The sequence below is a fragment of the Saimiri boliviensis genome, chromosome 7 (genome assembly GCF_048565385.1).
Source record: "Saimiri boliviensis isolate mSaiBol1 chromosome 7, mSaiBol1.pri, whole genome shotgun sequence".
Classification (NCBI taxonomy): domain Eukaryota; kingdom Metazoa; phylum Chordata; class Mammalia; order Primates; family Cebidae; genus Saimiri; species Saimiri boliviensis.
In genome coordinates, this window is record NC_133455.1 from 121843855 (window position 1) to 121859366 (window position 15512).

The 15512-nt window shown below is 49.7% G+C and overlaps 1 protein-coding gene across 46 annotated transcripts in view; it reads left to right on the top strand.

Moving 5' to 3' along the window:
- Positions 1 to 15512, top strand: part of CACNA1C (calcium voltage-gated channel subunit alpha1 C) — a 709163-nt gene that overhangs the window by 136385 nt on the left and 557266 nt on the right. For all 46 annotated transcript variants that reach the window (XM_074403341.1, XM_074403342.1, XM_074403338.1 and 43 more), the window contains exons 2-3: positions 6083 to 6404; positions 11164 to 11269. In XM_074403341.1, coding sequence (XP_074259442.1) covers positions 6083 to 6404; positions 11164 to 11269 — 428 coding nt within the window. The remainder of the gene's footprint in view (positions 1 to 6082; positions 6405 to 11163; positions 11270 to 15512) is intronic.

The window sequence follows — 15512 nt, forward strand, 5'->3', positions numbered from 1 at the left end:
ACCTGAAATGTGAGAAGAGGTTGCCTAGCAAAGGGCAGAGGGAAGAAAATGAAGAACATTCTAAGTGCATGCAAAGGCACTGTGGCAAGCAAGAACTGGGCATGTCTGAGGCATGAAATGAGCCACTGTGTCAGGAGTGCATTGGACCAGGCCCACAGGGGAGTGAGGTGAGCTCAGAGAAGTGGGCCAGGGCCAGTCTGTGCAGGTGTCGTGAGCTGTGGCAAGGAGTCTGGATTTTGAAGGGATCTAACTAGGGGGATGACAGCGCCCAATTTACAAATTCTGTTTCTGAAAGGTCACGTTAGCTGCTGCATAGAGATTGGCTTGGGGATAGCCAAGCATGGAATGAGGGAAATGCCGGGGGGCTGCTGCAGCATTTCTGGGCAAGAAATAGGTAGTGGCCTGGAGTAGGGTGGAGGCTTGGGAGATGGAGATCTTCCTCACAGCCTCTTTCCCCCGAACTTCTCCCCTATGGTTACATCCAAGAAATCAGTAGAAGAGCATGTGGCTTGAGAATAAGCACATTCTTTAGGGGTAGATGGAGCGATTCCAGCAGTGCTCTTTCTGCAGTATCCTAGCCCACCTTCATCTGTATCATGACAACATTATCGTCATAGTCATTAGCAAACAGATATTGAACATTTTCTGGGGTACAACCCTGAATCAGGTGTAGAGATGGATTAAAAAAAATCAATTTTTTCATCACTGAACATCTTCCAAGTCCTCAACACCAAGCCCGTCACTCACAGGGGACAGCCAGGAAGCACACACCACCGACTCCTAACTTGGACTCCTGACTTGGACCCTTGCAGAGTTGCAGAGGAGAATGACATGAGGCTGGTCAGACTATGCTGGGGTCCTTCCCTTGTCCTGGTCCCCAGCAGCAGCTCCTAGGTGCAAGAGGAGGAGGCAGATGCTGTCTTCAGGGGAGCCAGGCCATTTGACAGGCGGGAAGCATTTTCTTATGTCGGGATGAGGTCACTGTTGGGGGGCACCTACCTGTTGGTGTGTGGCCTGATCTGCTAGGCAACTGCTTGGGGGCTCATTCAGGGGTAGGAGCATCCATGGAAACAGCCCATTCAGGCAGAGCCAGAACAGACTTAAATGGTGGCATCCTTTCAGCTGGCAGCCAGGAGCCTGAGCTTTGAATCAGCTTTATAATTTGAAAATTGGTCTCTTTGCATTGGGTGGTTATTTCGTGCTAACAAAAGCCATCAGTGACACAATGCTGCCTGCCCTACCTTCATGGCACCACTCTGGGTTCAAAACATTGAGCCAGGGATGGAGATTTTCCACTCCTGGGAGTCTTGGGTGGTTGTGCCACCCTGTTGCGGGTGACCCGGAGATACTCAAAGAACATTTCACATGCTCAGGAGCTGCATATGACTGGTGGCTAGGGCATTGGACAACCTAGGATTATAGAACATTTCTATTACTCTAAACATTGTATTGGACAGTGTTGTTATAGACTGGCCTATACGTTCAGGTCAGGGTGGGATCCACCACACTGGGTGGGGAAAAGTACCTGAAGAAGCGGAGGCCCAGGCCCAGAGGTGAGCAGTCCCGAGAGGCCATACCTGTCTCACCTGTGTGTGGCTCCGCGTTCCTGTGCAGGGCCCTAGTCTTGTCATGGGACTGCAGCAATGCTCAGAGCTGCCAGGACCAAAATAGTGTAGGTTGTTTTCTTGGCCTCTGGCTAGGGAGGTTGACATTCTGTTTTTCCCCAAGGGCTGGTTCATATGTGCTTTTTCCAGATGGTGTGCTCCAGAGAGGTCCTTGTGCTCTGGGAACGGTTTATAATATAAATACGGGCCCCATGGAATTTTGGGAGGTCTCAGAAGGCAGCCCACCGGGATGTGGTTTTCAGAGCTGCCCCGGGGCTCTGCGCAGCCAGTCGCCAGCTTGAAGCTTCCACCCTGTGCTCTGGGTGCAGGGATGCGCCACACACCCAGCTCTTCTGAGTGATGGGTGTGTTCTCAGGCTGGGGCTTCCTGCCCTCTTTTTAAGTGTTATCCTGAAATTCCTGGGACTCCTTGGTTTTGGGAACTGGCAGCCTGTATGAGATGGGGGGATTAAGGGCAATGCATGGGGGTGAGTACAAAGATTAGGGTCTGGGGACAGTCATTTCAGGGGAGGTGTGGGGCATGGAGGGCTTGCCATGAGTGACCTGGGGTCTGGGAATGCCAACAGTTAGGGTGAGCGCAGCTTTTATGTATCTGAGGGAAAAGGAGACGTTAGTCTAGGAACTAAAGTTAGTCTATTAAATTTTGCCAGGCCAGGCGCCGTCGCTCACGCCTGTAATCCCAGCACTTTTGGAGGCCGAGGCGGGCGGATCACGAGGTCAAGAGATCGAGACCATCCTGGCCAACATGGTGAAACCCCGTCTCTACTAAAAATACAAAAATTAGCTGGGCGTGGTGGTGCATGCCTGTAGTCCCAGCTACTCAGGAGGCTGAGGCAGGAGAATTGCTTGAACCCGGGAGGCGGAGGTTGCGGTGAGCTGAGATGGCACCACTGCACTCCAGCCTGGCACCTGGCACCTGGTGACGAAGTGAGACTCTGTATAAAAAAAAAATTGTCAGTGCCAAGCAGAGAGTCTAGGAAGAAAACATTATATACCACAGATTGAATGGAGCAAAGTTAGACTTCCAGCCTTCCCTGGCAAGCCAAAGAGGCAGGAGCCGAGGCTGCTCTGGACTCAGTGGCTCCAGTGTAGCAGGTGGAAATGGGCACTTTCCACTTTTGCCTAAGGGACTCCCCAAGGTTACTGAGGGGCAGGTGGAATAGTGCACACTGTCACGTGGAGATCATAGTAAGCAGAAAGGATGTTCTTGGGGTCAGAAATGCAGCTGCTTGTATCTTGAGGCCTGGAGAAGCCCAGGAGGAGGTGTGAGCCTTGTTCGTCACCATGTACACGGGCATGTGCGTGCATGTGGAGTGTGTGAGAGAGGGCTGAGGAGGCAGGAGTGGAGTCTGGCAGCTCACCGTGAGCCCTGTGCCTGCTGCAGCAACCCTCCATCGCTGCACTCTGTGACCTTTAGTGAGTCAGACACTCCTTTGTCTTCTTATGTGTTAAGTGGAGACACGCATGCTTGCTGGGTGTTTAAGCCGTGCGTGTGTTTTGGGCACCTTTATTAATTCAAATGCACTCTTTTCATCTTTTCCCTCTGGGTCTTGTGAGAAACGTTAAGGTCCTGGCCTTATTAGGGTCTTCGTCGCTTTAGGCTTGGGATCTACACAGTGAGGGCAGGGAGGATAGGGATGAGTTATGGGAGAGATGAGAGGTCTCATTGTAGGGAGTGTCACGTCTTCCATGAGGCTGATGTTCTGGTGATTGTAGTTTATCCCTGGGGCAGAGAACAGGAGGAAGGTGAAGGGAATATATGGTGAGGTGAGTGGCAGTGTCACATTGAGAATGTGGCCAGGAATTGGTCATGGCAGAGGCAATTTTCCAGGCCTTGAGGAGTAGAGGTGGGGCTGCAATGTGCAGGGGCCAGCTGGCGGTAGAACAGGTGGCAACCGTTGTGGGTCAGGAGGCAGCTGACCAGCTAGTCCTCTTGGGATCACACAGGGGTGGTACCTACGTGGCATGAGTGATACCATTCCCTGCCTTTCGTGTCCACAGTGGGCCACACTAATCTACCATCCCCTGAGTTCTTTAAGTATAGCATTTTGGAATTTGATATCAATCAATTGGCATAAAAGTTGAAACTTACTGTCTGTCACCGGTGTGATGGAAAAGGCATAGACTGGAATCCAGCAGAAATGACAGCCCAGCCAGATCCAAGCTTTCGGCCCTGACCAAGCGTATTAGGTTGTTTTTTGGTTGCAAAGGACAGAGACCCAATTCACATTAGCTTCAGCTATGTTACTTAAGTTACTTAAACATCACAGCAGGTGGGGGAAAATACCTGGAGAAGGGGAGGCTCAGTCAGCCTTGCAGCACAGCCATAATGGAGGTCAGCCCCAAGAGACCATACCTGTCTCACCTGCGTGTGGCTCACCTGTGTGTGGTTCAGGTAAGGGCTAACTTCAGGTGTGGCTGGATGAGGGATCTAGTGAGGTTGCTGGGGCTCTGTCTCTGGGGCAGACTCTCTCTGGGTGAAAATGTTCACATGGCTAAGCCGGGTCATGTGCTCTTAACAGGTTCCTGTGGGGATGGGGTGGACATGGGGGTGATAGGTTCTAGAAAGCAGGTCACATGGGGAGCAAAGTTATCTTGGAGGTCAACATAGAAGGATCAGCCCAAGGTAAGAGTTGGAGAGGCGACTGGGAGAGGTGCCAAGTTCATCTGTGTCTTAGTCACAGGTGAGGAGGTAGGGGGGTCAATAATGTTGAGCCAGCAACCTTAGGACACATGGCTTCCCTGGAAGACCTTGTGTCCATGGACCAGAAACGGTCACTGTGGGCAGGCTTGGAGGTGATATATTTGCAGTTGGTCTGGCTGCTCTGGCCATAGTCTCCCAGACAGCTGAAGTGACCTCAGATGCCAAGCTCACCGCCCATGGTAGCACCCTCTTCTTTGTGGCTTTTCTTGATCCTGTAGCACCTGGCCCACTGACTAGTGATACCAAGTCTCAAGGTCATGCATGTGTTCCGGGGAGATTTAGGTGTGGATCAGGCTGAGCTGATTGCTTGGCAAACTTTACAGATTCTAGAGTGAGGCATGCAGCTTAACAGGCCAAAGAGTGTCTGCCAAGCATATGTGTTGTCTTAGGGACCGTCTAAGAGCTTTGTTGCCTTGACACCAGAGCAGTGCCGCTGTCTCTGTGCAGGTCGGCGCCCTGGGCTGCACAGGTTCCAATCAAGTTTCCTTCCTGACATTGTCCCTCTCCCCTACCTGGTCAACCCCTGCCACTCACAGCTCCCTTTCTCAGATAGCAAATGCTGTCTAATGAATCACCCCAAAACGAAGTGGCTCACAACAGCAGACACCTTGTTATTGCTCAGTCTCTGTGGGTCAGGAATTCAGTAAGTTCTTGTGTGGGTCAGGAATTCAAAAAGTTATTGATTTGGGCAGTCCTGACGTGGGGTCTCTCCTGGAGGTGGCAGTCAAATGGTGACTGGGGCAGCCAGGAGCTGGTAAGGACTCTCCCTTGCCACATGGCTTCTCTGTTGAGGCTAGTCTGGGCTTCCTCACAGCATGGCAGCTTAGGGCTGAATGGCTGCCTTGTATGGGGGCTGGCTTCCTCCAGGGCAACCATCCCGAGACAGTCAGGGGGATGCAATGTTGCCTTTTTTGTTGATTTTTAACCTATCCTTGGAAGTCACATGGTGTCACTTTTGCTGTACTTCATTGGTAAGACAGTCACCAAAGGCCAACCTCATTTCAAGAGGAGGGGGCCTAGATCTTTCTCAATGAAAGGGATGTCAGATGTGAAGGGATTTGTTGACATGATTTAAAACCATCAGAGCTCCCCTTTCCCCTCCTGGTCAACCTAAACTTAAAGCCCAGATGGCTTTGAGGTAGCTGGATGTGACCTTACTCTAGTCCAGCCTCCTCATTTTATTATATGTATTTTTGTTTGTTGAAACTCAGGTACAGACAGTTGAGTGAATCATACTCTAGTTCATTGTACCTTTTTTATCATTGCTTCATGCAATGACCTCTCATATTCACTCACTCATTCATTTATGCTTCCTCCTTACCCCGACATCTTATTCTCATTTTCCTCCTCACCTTCTTTAAACAATCATTCTATTCTATTTAATGAATATCCTTTCGTTTGTGTGTGTTCTTATAAACATGTATTTTAATTTGCAGGTAATCGTTGTGTTTTATCTGTTTCTGCAGAGGTCCATGTGTGCTGATATGCACGGATCTCACCTCTTGCCCACTTAAGGTGAGGCAGAGACTAGAAGGGAATGACGTGCTCAACGTCACCCAGCGAACCAGGACCGGACCAATCCTGGCCCTCTTCCCTCAGCATCTCACACTCATGTTTCCATGTGACACTTCCTAACTGCTGCAATAGCTTGAAATAAAGCTTTGAAAAAAGTGGGAATCTGGGGTCCAGAGAGTGTCAGAAGTGCTCCTGTTTTCTGTCTAGTAATTGTTGTGTTGTTTTCTCTTTTGCCACAGGTTCCAACTATGGGAGCCCACGCCCCGCCCATGCCAACATGAATGCCAACGCAGCGGCGGGGCTGGCCCCTGAGCACATCCCCACCCCGGGGGCTGCCCTGTCCTGGCAGGCAGCCATCGACGCAGCCCGGCAGGCTAAGCTGATGGGCAGCGCTGGCAACGCGACCATCTCCACGGTCAGCTCCACGCAGCGGAAGCGGCAGCAATATGGGAAACCCAAGAAGCAGGGCAGCACCACGGCCACACGCCCGCCCCGAGCCCTGCTCTGCCTGACCCTGAAGAACCCCATCCGAAGGGCCTGCATCAGCATTGTCGAATGGAAATATCCTTTGTGCTTTGGGCTGGGCATGCTCGTGGGACCTAAACCCTGGGGCCAGCCCTCCAAGGTTCCCTGGGCCACAGACTGTGTCAGTGGTGCTGGGCTACAAACCAGGCCCCGGGCCTACTGCAACTGTATCACTGGGGTGCTGTGAAATGCAGAGTTCTGGGCCCTGCCCTAGACTTGATGAATCAGAATCTCTGGGGACAGGGCCCAGCAATCTTTTTGTAAATAAGCTGCCTGGGTCGGGTGTTTTTTCATATAATAAGCAACATTTGAGCAAATGAGCCTAAGAAGTTATGAAATCTCATCTCCTGTAGCTGAACTCGCTCAGGGGTCCACTCACGCATCGGGGTAACAGTCGTTAGTTACGTGCTGCCTCATTCCCTTTTTTCCCTCCTGTGCCATGGTGCTGGATGGTTTCATGGCCTTCCCGCTCTCTGGGGTGAAGGGGCTCAGGAGATGCAAGAGTGTAGTGGTCAGGGCCCCAGCTCTTGGCTCAAGGGCCCTGGAGGAGTGAGTGGTTCTCAGCCTTGGCTGCACATTCGATAGAGTCTCCTGGAAAGTCCTAACAAACGACAGACCACGCAGCTCCACCTAAGCATGAAAATAAACAGACAACAGCAGCAAACTCTCTGGGTAATTCTAATGTACAGACGAAGTTGTGAACACTGTCTGGAGTGCTCACTTTGTCTGTATAGAAACCAGCAAATGGGCCCTTCAGAGACAGTGGCTTTGAAGGGTTGGGCCATCACTGTGGCGCTACAAGCCCCTTGCCTCATCAGAATCCTCGGGCTGTAGAAATTGGAAGGACCTTTAAGCTCTGTAGATCCACCCTGACTTCCACCAGTGATGAAACAGCCCCATAGGAGAGGCTCTCCAGGGTCATGTGGTCAGGAACAGATGAGGCTAGAATCCTGGTACTGACTGTGGGAATTTTTGCAGTAAGAATTCATCCAGGCGGCCAGGCGCGGTGGCTCATACCTGTAATCCCAGCACTTTGGGAGGTGGAGGCGGGCAGATCACGGGATCAGGAGTTTGAGAGCATCCTGGCCGACATGGTGAAATACTGTCTCTACTAAAAATACAAAAATTAGCTGGGCATGGTGGCACATGCCTGTAATCCCAGCTACTTAGGAGGCTGAGGTAGGAGAATTGCTTGAATTGGGACCCAGGAAGTGGAGGTTGCAGTGAGCCAAGATGTCACCACTGCACTCCAGCCTGGGCTACAGAGTGAGACTCCCTCTCAAAAAAAAAAAAAGAAAGAATTCATCCAGGCAGGACTGTCATGTCTCTCAAGGGCCAAGATGGGAGCATTAGGCTTCAGTAGTGAGTTTCTATGGAAAGATTTAAAAGTCTCAGGTACTGGTTGAAAGAAGATAGCTTAGAGATAAAAGAAAGTTTCTGTTGAGCAAGAAACATAGTTTTATAAACATATGAGGCTAGGTGCAGTGGCTCACACCTATTATCCTAGCACTTTGGGAGGCCAAGGAGACTGATCACCTGAGGTCAGGAGTTCGAGACCAGCCTGGCCAACATGGTGAAACCCTGTTGCATTAATAACACAAAAGTTAGCCAGGCATGGTGGCACACACCTGCAATCTCAGCTACTCGGGAGCCTGAGGCAAAAGAGTTGCTCGAACTCGGGACGCAGAGGTTGTGGTGAGCCAAGATCATGCCACTGCACTCCAGCCTGGGCAACAGAGTGAAACTGTCTCAAAATAAATAAATAATAAGTAAATGTTTGAGCCCCTCAACTTAAAAGTAGTTTAAGAAAATGCAATTTGAAACAAGTGGCTGCAGCTGCCTGGCTGGCCTGCCTGAGTGGTCAAGCATGATTTCGGGAGACTAGGTGGGAGGCTTGACTTTGGTCAGCTCCATAGGACTGCTTGCATAGCTGCTCACGGTGGAGTCAGGGAGTGGGAGCGCTGAGGACCCTGCATGTCAGGCACTCCCGAGAGAAGGGTAGCAAGGCCCAGAGAAGCCAGAGGACTTGCCCTAAATCACTCAGTTGGCGATTGACAGAGCTGAGTTTCAAATTCAGGTTCCCCTGACCCCAAAGTAAATGCATGTCCCACACCCTATGCATCCCTAGTACTAGGAAGGACTAGGTAGGTCCTAGGAGATACTAGGTAGGACCAGTTAGGCACTAGGGAGGGTGTCCAGGGGCTGTAGTCCAGGTGCACTGGGACATGCCGGACCCGGACCTGGGCCTAGACACCTACTTCCTGGGTGCTGTGGCCACCCCTTTGGGGAAATGTGCCTTCCCACCTGGAGGAGAGGAAGGGGCCCAGCCCTAGCAGTGCCAGGTGGGTGGCATTCTAGGATTGCCTTGGAGGAGTGGCAGGACAGGGAAGGAGATAGCCTGGAGTACTAGCCAGCTAAGCTCTTCTTGAAAAAGTAGAATCTGAACTGTCATTAGGAAGGAAAAGCAGTTTAAAAAGTAATCTGGGCCTCAAAAGGTGACACAGAGCACTTTCCAGTGCTGACCTGGGTTCTCTGCTTTTCAGCCGGTGGCTTTTCTTATCTGCCTGATTGCTTTTACACATGAGCTTCTGTGGCTTTAGCCCAATGCCTTTAGCATAAAGGATGGCTTGATGATAGTCTGGATGAGGGGAGGGGAACTGATAGTACCAGAAACCCCAAGCTCAGCTGTCCCCTGCTGTGGTGGAAAGAGTGAGGTGACATTTTCTGGGTGGGTGTTCACGGGTCTGGCTTGGCTGGGTTGTTGCATCCTGGTCCTATTGGGGGGAGCACAGGCACAGCTGGTGGGAATGAAACTGACCAGCCTGTGGGCTCAGTGTCACTTCCCTGAGCAGGTGAGAAAAGGTTTGGGAGGCAAGAGGTGACGCAGTAGGAGGGCTAAGAGAACTGCCTACAAAGGCTTCAGGTAATTTTAAAGTGGATCAGTATAGAGTGGTCCTTAGAACTGAGACTGCCTGAGCTTGGATCCCATCCTACCACTTGTTCTGTGACCTGGCACAAGTTAACATCTGACCCTTCTGTGCCTCAGTTTCCTCATTTAGAAAGCGGGGATCACAAGCATACATTCCACACAGGGCATTTCTGTAGGGTCGTAAGAATGTGCCTGGCACCGAGCAAGCTCTTGGCAGAGGTCAGCTTCTGTCCTTACTGTCACTGGTGCCGGCATCAGCGTCTGTCTCCTGTCATCACCACTTGTGCCTCATCCAGCACAAGGGCAGCAGGATGTAAAAGCTTAGTCAGTCGGTCTGGGTTCTGGCCCAGGCTTTGCTATTTGCCAGCTTGGGGTCTTGGACAGGCTGCTTTACTTTTCACACCTGCAAAGTTGGGAGATGGACAGGTCCACTGTGTGCCATCTTTTTTATATCAAGGTAGCATAGAAAATGTTCTGCGGGAAAATGGATACTCAGAAGTACCCACAGGGCTGAGGGGGACCAGTGCTGAGATAATCACTTGGGTTCCTCCCCGTTCAGTATGCTGTGACCCTGACCCAGGGTTGCCCATGAACTCATCAGGAGGCTGTCTGTGGCAGGGGAGTGAACACCGGAATTGGTGACTGGGAGATCTGGGCTCTATTCTCAGCTGGTGATTAACCAGCTGTGGGGCCTTAGGAAAGTTTCTCAGGCTCTCTGGGCCTCAGAAGGTTAGACTAGTTAATCTCTATGGTCTCTTTCTGCCTCGATATTCATTAACTTTGTAAGTATGGATTTCCCTGAGAGAATTATGGTGGTCCCTTCACCCCGGCTCTCCATCCCTCTCTCTCTTCCTCTTCCTGTGAGACTTCGTGAGCTGGGCTGCAAACTTGGCAATGGGAGCGGGGTAGGTGGGGGTGGAGCTGGAAGAGCATAGGCGGCCCTTCCTGGGAAGCTTCTCCTTGCTGGCCTTCCATGGGGCGTGTGGGGTGGTCCCGTTGGAAGGGGTGTTATGACATTAGCTCGTTTTTCTCTTGAGAGTGTGTCCTGCTCTGAAAATGTGATGAAGAAGTCGAGGCATGGGACCCTCTGCCTGCACACTGGTGATGGAACCTTAGGCTGTCCCACTAGAGTCCAGGACACACCAAGGAAAAATTAGGCGGCCTTAGAATCGAAGCTTTGCCTGCTGAAGTGGGACCTCTGCAGACCAAAGGGGTTTCTGTGCTCCCTGTGAGACTCAGCCATAAAGAGGACACAGCCTTCCTTCCCTACACTCAGGACAGACATCCTGCTATGTGCTTGGGGGTCTTCAGGATCTCTGGAACCTGTCAGAAAATGAGAGAGAAGAAATGAAAACCACTCTTAACTTCAGTTTAAGAGATTAAAAATAAAACCTCCAAATTTCAGTGAGACCCTGGGAAAGTCTCTCTGTCTTGGAATCCTGTTCAACCCATGTCCCCTGTTGCAGTGGGCATGGGCCCATGGGCAGTTGGGCGTAAGCCGTGAAGGAACGGGGTACGTGGTGCAGGGTATGCTCTTTAGAGGCAACCCCAGGCACACATTGGGGAGACTGAAGACCAATGCAATCCAAATAAATAAAAGGAGGGGAAAAAAGTTTTTAGAAATCTGTGTTTACTCTGGCACGCGACTGGCCTCCACTGCTTTTGACATATTAGGGAAAATTTTGGCGGGGACCCACTAGAAGCACTTAAAAAGGCATATGTTTCTTTTCAGAATACAAGGGGCTTGGAATGCATTGTTTAAACAAAATTCTTATGAATCTTTGATTCATTTAAAAAAATACATAGATGTATGTTTGTTTCACTTGTGCTTTCTGTGGCATTAATTTCCTTAACTCCCTTTCTCAGACCATTTGAAATAATTATTTTACTGACTATTTTTGCCAATTGTGTGGCCTTAGCGATCTATATTCCCTTTCCAGAAGATGATTCCAACGCCACCAATTCCAACCTGGTAAGTCTACCATCCTTAAGTCTCTGCTTTTTCACTCGACAGAGAACTGTGTTTGGATCACATGGATTCATGGAATGTGGGAGAGAAGTGAGACGTGTGTTTGGCATGTGCAGAAGCCCTGTATAGCTCACATCCCGAGTGTTATTTTACTCTTTATTCAAAGCAGCACCTGTCTCATCATGGCCTGTTTTCCAAAAGAATATTCCAGTTAGCTGATGGTGAGCTCTGTGTGTGAGTGTGTGTGTGTGTGTGTGTGTGTGTGTGTGTGTAGTAGTAGCAAATCCCATGAGTGCTACAAAATGCTGCAAAAGTTGTGAGTGCAGGTGTTTGCTTCAGTGAGCAGCTATTCTTGGGTTGTGTGTTGTTTCTACTTTGAACGCCTTTGTCCCACTGGTAGGGTTTGCTCAGGTGATCTGGAGCATTACTGCACAATAAATAATTTCTGGGAAGCTTGTAGGAATGTTTGCCTTTGCAGCCAAGATGTATTTATTGAGTTAAAAAGGATTTATTTTATTGGGAAAGGCGGCTTTCCATTTGGATTGTTGAGGGGACAGCTCTGGCAATTTGGGGTTAGAATTGGTCCATGGAAAAAGTGGAGCGTGTTTACTTTTGGCTGAGCGTGAAGTCATTACAAAGACTTTTGCTCCGTCTGGGCATGTGAGGAAAAGAGCTCTGGAATGCAGTTGGCAAAATTAGGGCACTCCAGGATGCCCCTGCGAAAGACGCGCAGGGAAAATCCTGTCTCTTTCTGCTGCTCCATTGCAGAGACACTGTTACTCTTCACGTGATTTCCACATGGCACGTTCGGTCATCAAAGCCACCATCTTTCCCGTTCTGTCGGCACCTTCCTCTAATTAGTATGATGGGACCATCCGATGAGATGGTTTTTAAAAGAAGCAGGCAGCATATAAGATTCTCCTTTCCACAGCTGCCAGGCTGATACCATCGCAGGGTAGTTTTTGTGTTTCGTAACCTTTGACATTTCCCCGGGCCCCCTCAGCAAAAAAATCTGATGTACGTTTTCAACTTCTCTGCTGTTACCCCGGTTTTTACAGGTACTGCTGATGCATAGCAGGTAAGGTGTTCATTGCCTGCGGGCTGTGGTATCTTGTGGCTTGGCTTGGGGCCCTTTGTTGGGGATGGGTTCCAAAAATTTTAAAGCTGGGCACAGCACTGAGTGATGATGTGGCTGGAGTCAGAGGGCAGAACATTGGCCGCCATCCATGAGGTCATCTGAGGTGTGACCTTGTCTCTTAAGGGGCAAGAAATCTTTACTGTGTCAAAATAAATACAAGCCAAGGTGTCTCCCCGAAGCAGGAGTTCCTTCCCTTGGTGTAGCCACTTCCTCCCTTAGCCATGGTCCTCCCCACCTTACCACAGTTTAACATTTAATCTGCAACTTTTTTTTTTTTTTGAGACGGAGTTTCGCTCTTGTTACCCAGGCTGGAGTGCAATGGCGCGATCTCGGCTCACCGCAACCTCCGCATCCTGGGTTCAAGCAATTCTCCTGCCTCAGCCTCCTGAGTAGCGGGGATTACAGGCACGTGCCACCATGCCCAGCTAACTTTTTGTATTTTTAGTAGAGACGGGGTTTCACCATGTTGACCAGGATGGTCTCGATCTCTTGACCTCGTGATCCACCCGCCTCGGCCTCCCAAAGTGCTGGGATTACAGGCGTGAGCCACCGCGCCCGGCCTAATCTGCAACTTTTAAAGAGGAGCCTTGGTTCCAAATAGAGTCCATATCTTGTTCTTAAGCTGATGACACTTTGGGCTGCTCTAGGCCCAAGCAGTGGTGAAAGTGAGCAAAGGAGTTTGGTTTTTCTTAGGTCCTAGAGATGGCCACATGTGGCCCCTTCGCCCCTCCATTCCCAGGGGGATTAAGGGAGCCACTTGCATTGCTGAGCTAGAGGGAAGCCCTGGGCTGGCTGAGGCCCCTCATCTCTGTACCTCCTGGAGGCAGAGGAGCTCGTAGGAGAGGACAAGGAGTCACCCTGGACTTACTCTGGAGCTGGAGTGAGATTGTTGGGTTCAGATGATGTGGAGGGATGGTGGGTTTTTATCACACCAGAGTGATGGAAGTATTCTAAAAGAGATGGTGGGGCTGCTTGCACAGCTGTGTAACTTTACTAAACATCATCAAACGGTGTACTTACAATGGGTAAATCTTATGGCATGGTAATGATACCTCAATAAAGCTGCAGGTGACTCCTCATTCTCTGCATTCCACAGTGTCACAGTTTCCCTGGGGCAGTGAATGCTGCCAACTGAAGGTGGGGGCATCAGAAAAACCCCCTAAAACAGATGAATAAACATGACCTCACATCAGCTAATAAATCAGAACACGATTCTGCCCCATGGAGAAACACATCCCAAGTGCTATGACCCGGCCTCCCGATCTTTGCTCTCTGCAGCATTTTGAAGCTGCAGCATCTCTGCAGATACCTCCTTTTCAGAACACATTCTCCTCTTGCTTCTTCCAGCTTCTCTTCCCGTGTCTACATGAATGTTTACCAGGCTTCTGTCCTGAGCCCGCTAATTTTCTTCTTCTGCACTTTCCCCTTGGGGACCTCATCTGTGTCCACAGATTTCAGTTCACTTTCTAGGTAAATTGTTCCTAAGATGGACATCTCCAGCGCTAAGCCTTTCCAAAGGTCTGGCCCAGTGTTTCCTGCATTGGAGAGGCCTGTGGACCAGAGCAGCAACCCCTGAAGCCTGCACATCATTACAACCCCGGAAAACTCCAGCTATGCAGACTCCAGCACCCTGGTGGATCTGATTCACATTTAGTAGTTCTGGGGCATGGTCTGGGGATGTGCATTAAAAAAAAAAAATCTCATAGGGCTGCCAGTGATTAGTCAGTTTCAGGAACAACTGGCCTCTTGGGTAGAGCAAAATTTGAGTTGGATACATCTGATTTCAAATCTTGGCTTCTCCACTTTAAGGTTAAGTCTGAATCTTAATCTGAGCTTACTTAGTATTTCCAAACCTCAGTTTCCCAGCTTGTAAAATGGAAGTGACCTCAGATGGTTCTACGGAAGAGTAGGGCAGGCAGTGACAGTTATATGTGACAGAATGTCTTGCCGATACCTCAAACAAGCCAGCCCCAAATGGAATTCATTCCCTCTCCGACCACATGACCCTGTGCCCCAGAAGAAAACAAAACAAAGCTCAGGCAAATGCTGCTCCTTTTCTCTTTCCTTGGCTGGGTCGATCGCCTTCCTGTCACACACAGCTATTTCTGACATCTTCTTCCCCTTTCCATGCCCATCCAAGCAGGAATCCAGTTCTGGAGATTGTGATTTGCAATGCATCACATTTAGCCTTCTTTCTTTTCTCAAAGTCATTTGTTTAGACTTCCTGTGCCTTAGTTTCTATATTTATAAAATGAAAATAACAGTAATGACAGTACCTACCTCACAGGGTTGTTTTGAAGAGTAAATGAGCCAAAATGTTTATATAGCCCTTGGGAGAGTGTCTTAGTAAAGGCTGAGTGTTGGGTCTTGTTAATAGTGCTGGATGCTATTGTTTTGATTGTCATCTTTGTCATCCTTGTCACCCTAACCCAGTCTCTGTTGCCTTTTGCTGGGACTCTTGCAGTCACCTCCTTCCTGCTGTTCTCCCTCTAGTCTCTCCTTCCTCTGGTCTAGCTCATGTCTAGCTCATTTGGCAGACATCTATACCAACAGATAGTCACTATGATTAATAGGGAAGATAAACCTATAAACAGATGTTTCAAATAGTGAAAGGTCTTATAAGGGTATCAGGGTAGAAGAACCGATTCATTTGCTGTAGGGAAAAGATTAATGGCAAGTTTTACATAGGTTGACATATTTGCATTGCATCTCTCAACAAGAGGATGCCATAAGAGATATGTCAGGCTGAATATAAACATGTGCAAAGGCCCTGTGGTCACATTCTTTAGGACCAGAGGAAGGGGTGCTGCTTTTGAGGGAATGAGAAGAGCCAGGTGATGGGGGCTTGATGGCCGGTGCAAGCTCTTGGACTTAACTACAAGTGAGGAGGAGGATCACAGGCTTTAACGGCAGGGGAGTGTTCTTGCAGCATGAGGAATATGGCTCAGATGGAGGCCTCATTGTTTGTGAAGAGAAAAAGAAACCTTGCCAGAGTCCAGATGATGGTGACATAGGATAGAGAGGGGGCAGTGGATTTAAGAGGCAAGCTTGTCTGGTTGAGTGACCAGTTGGATATCTTGGGTGGAGGCGAGAGCAGGCTCCCAGGAT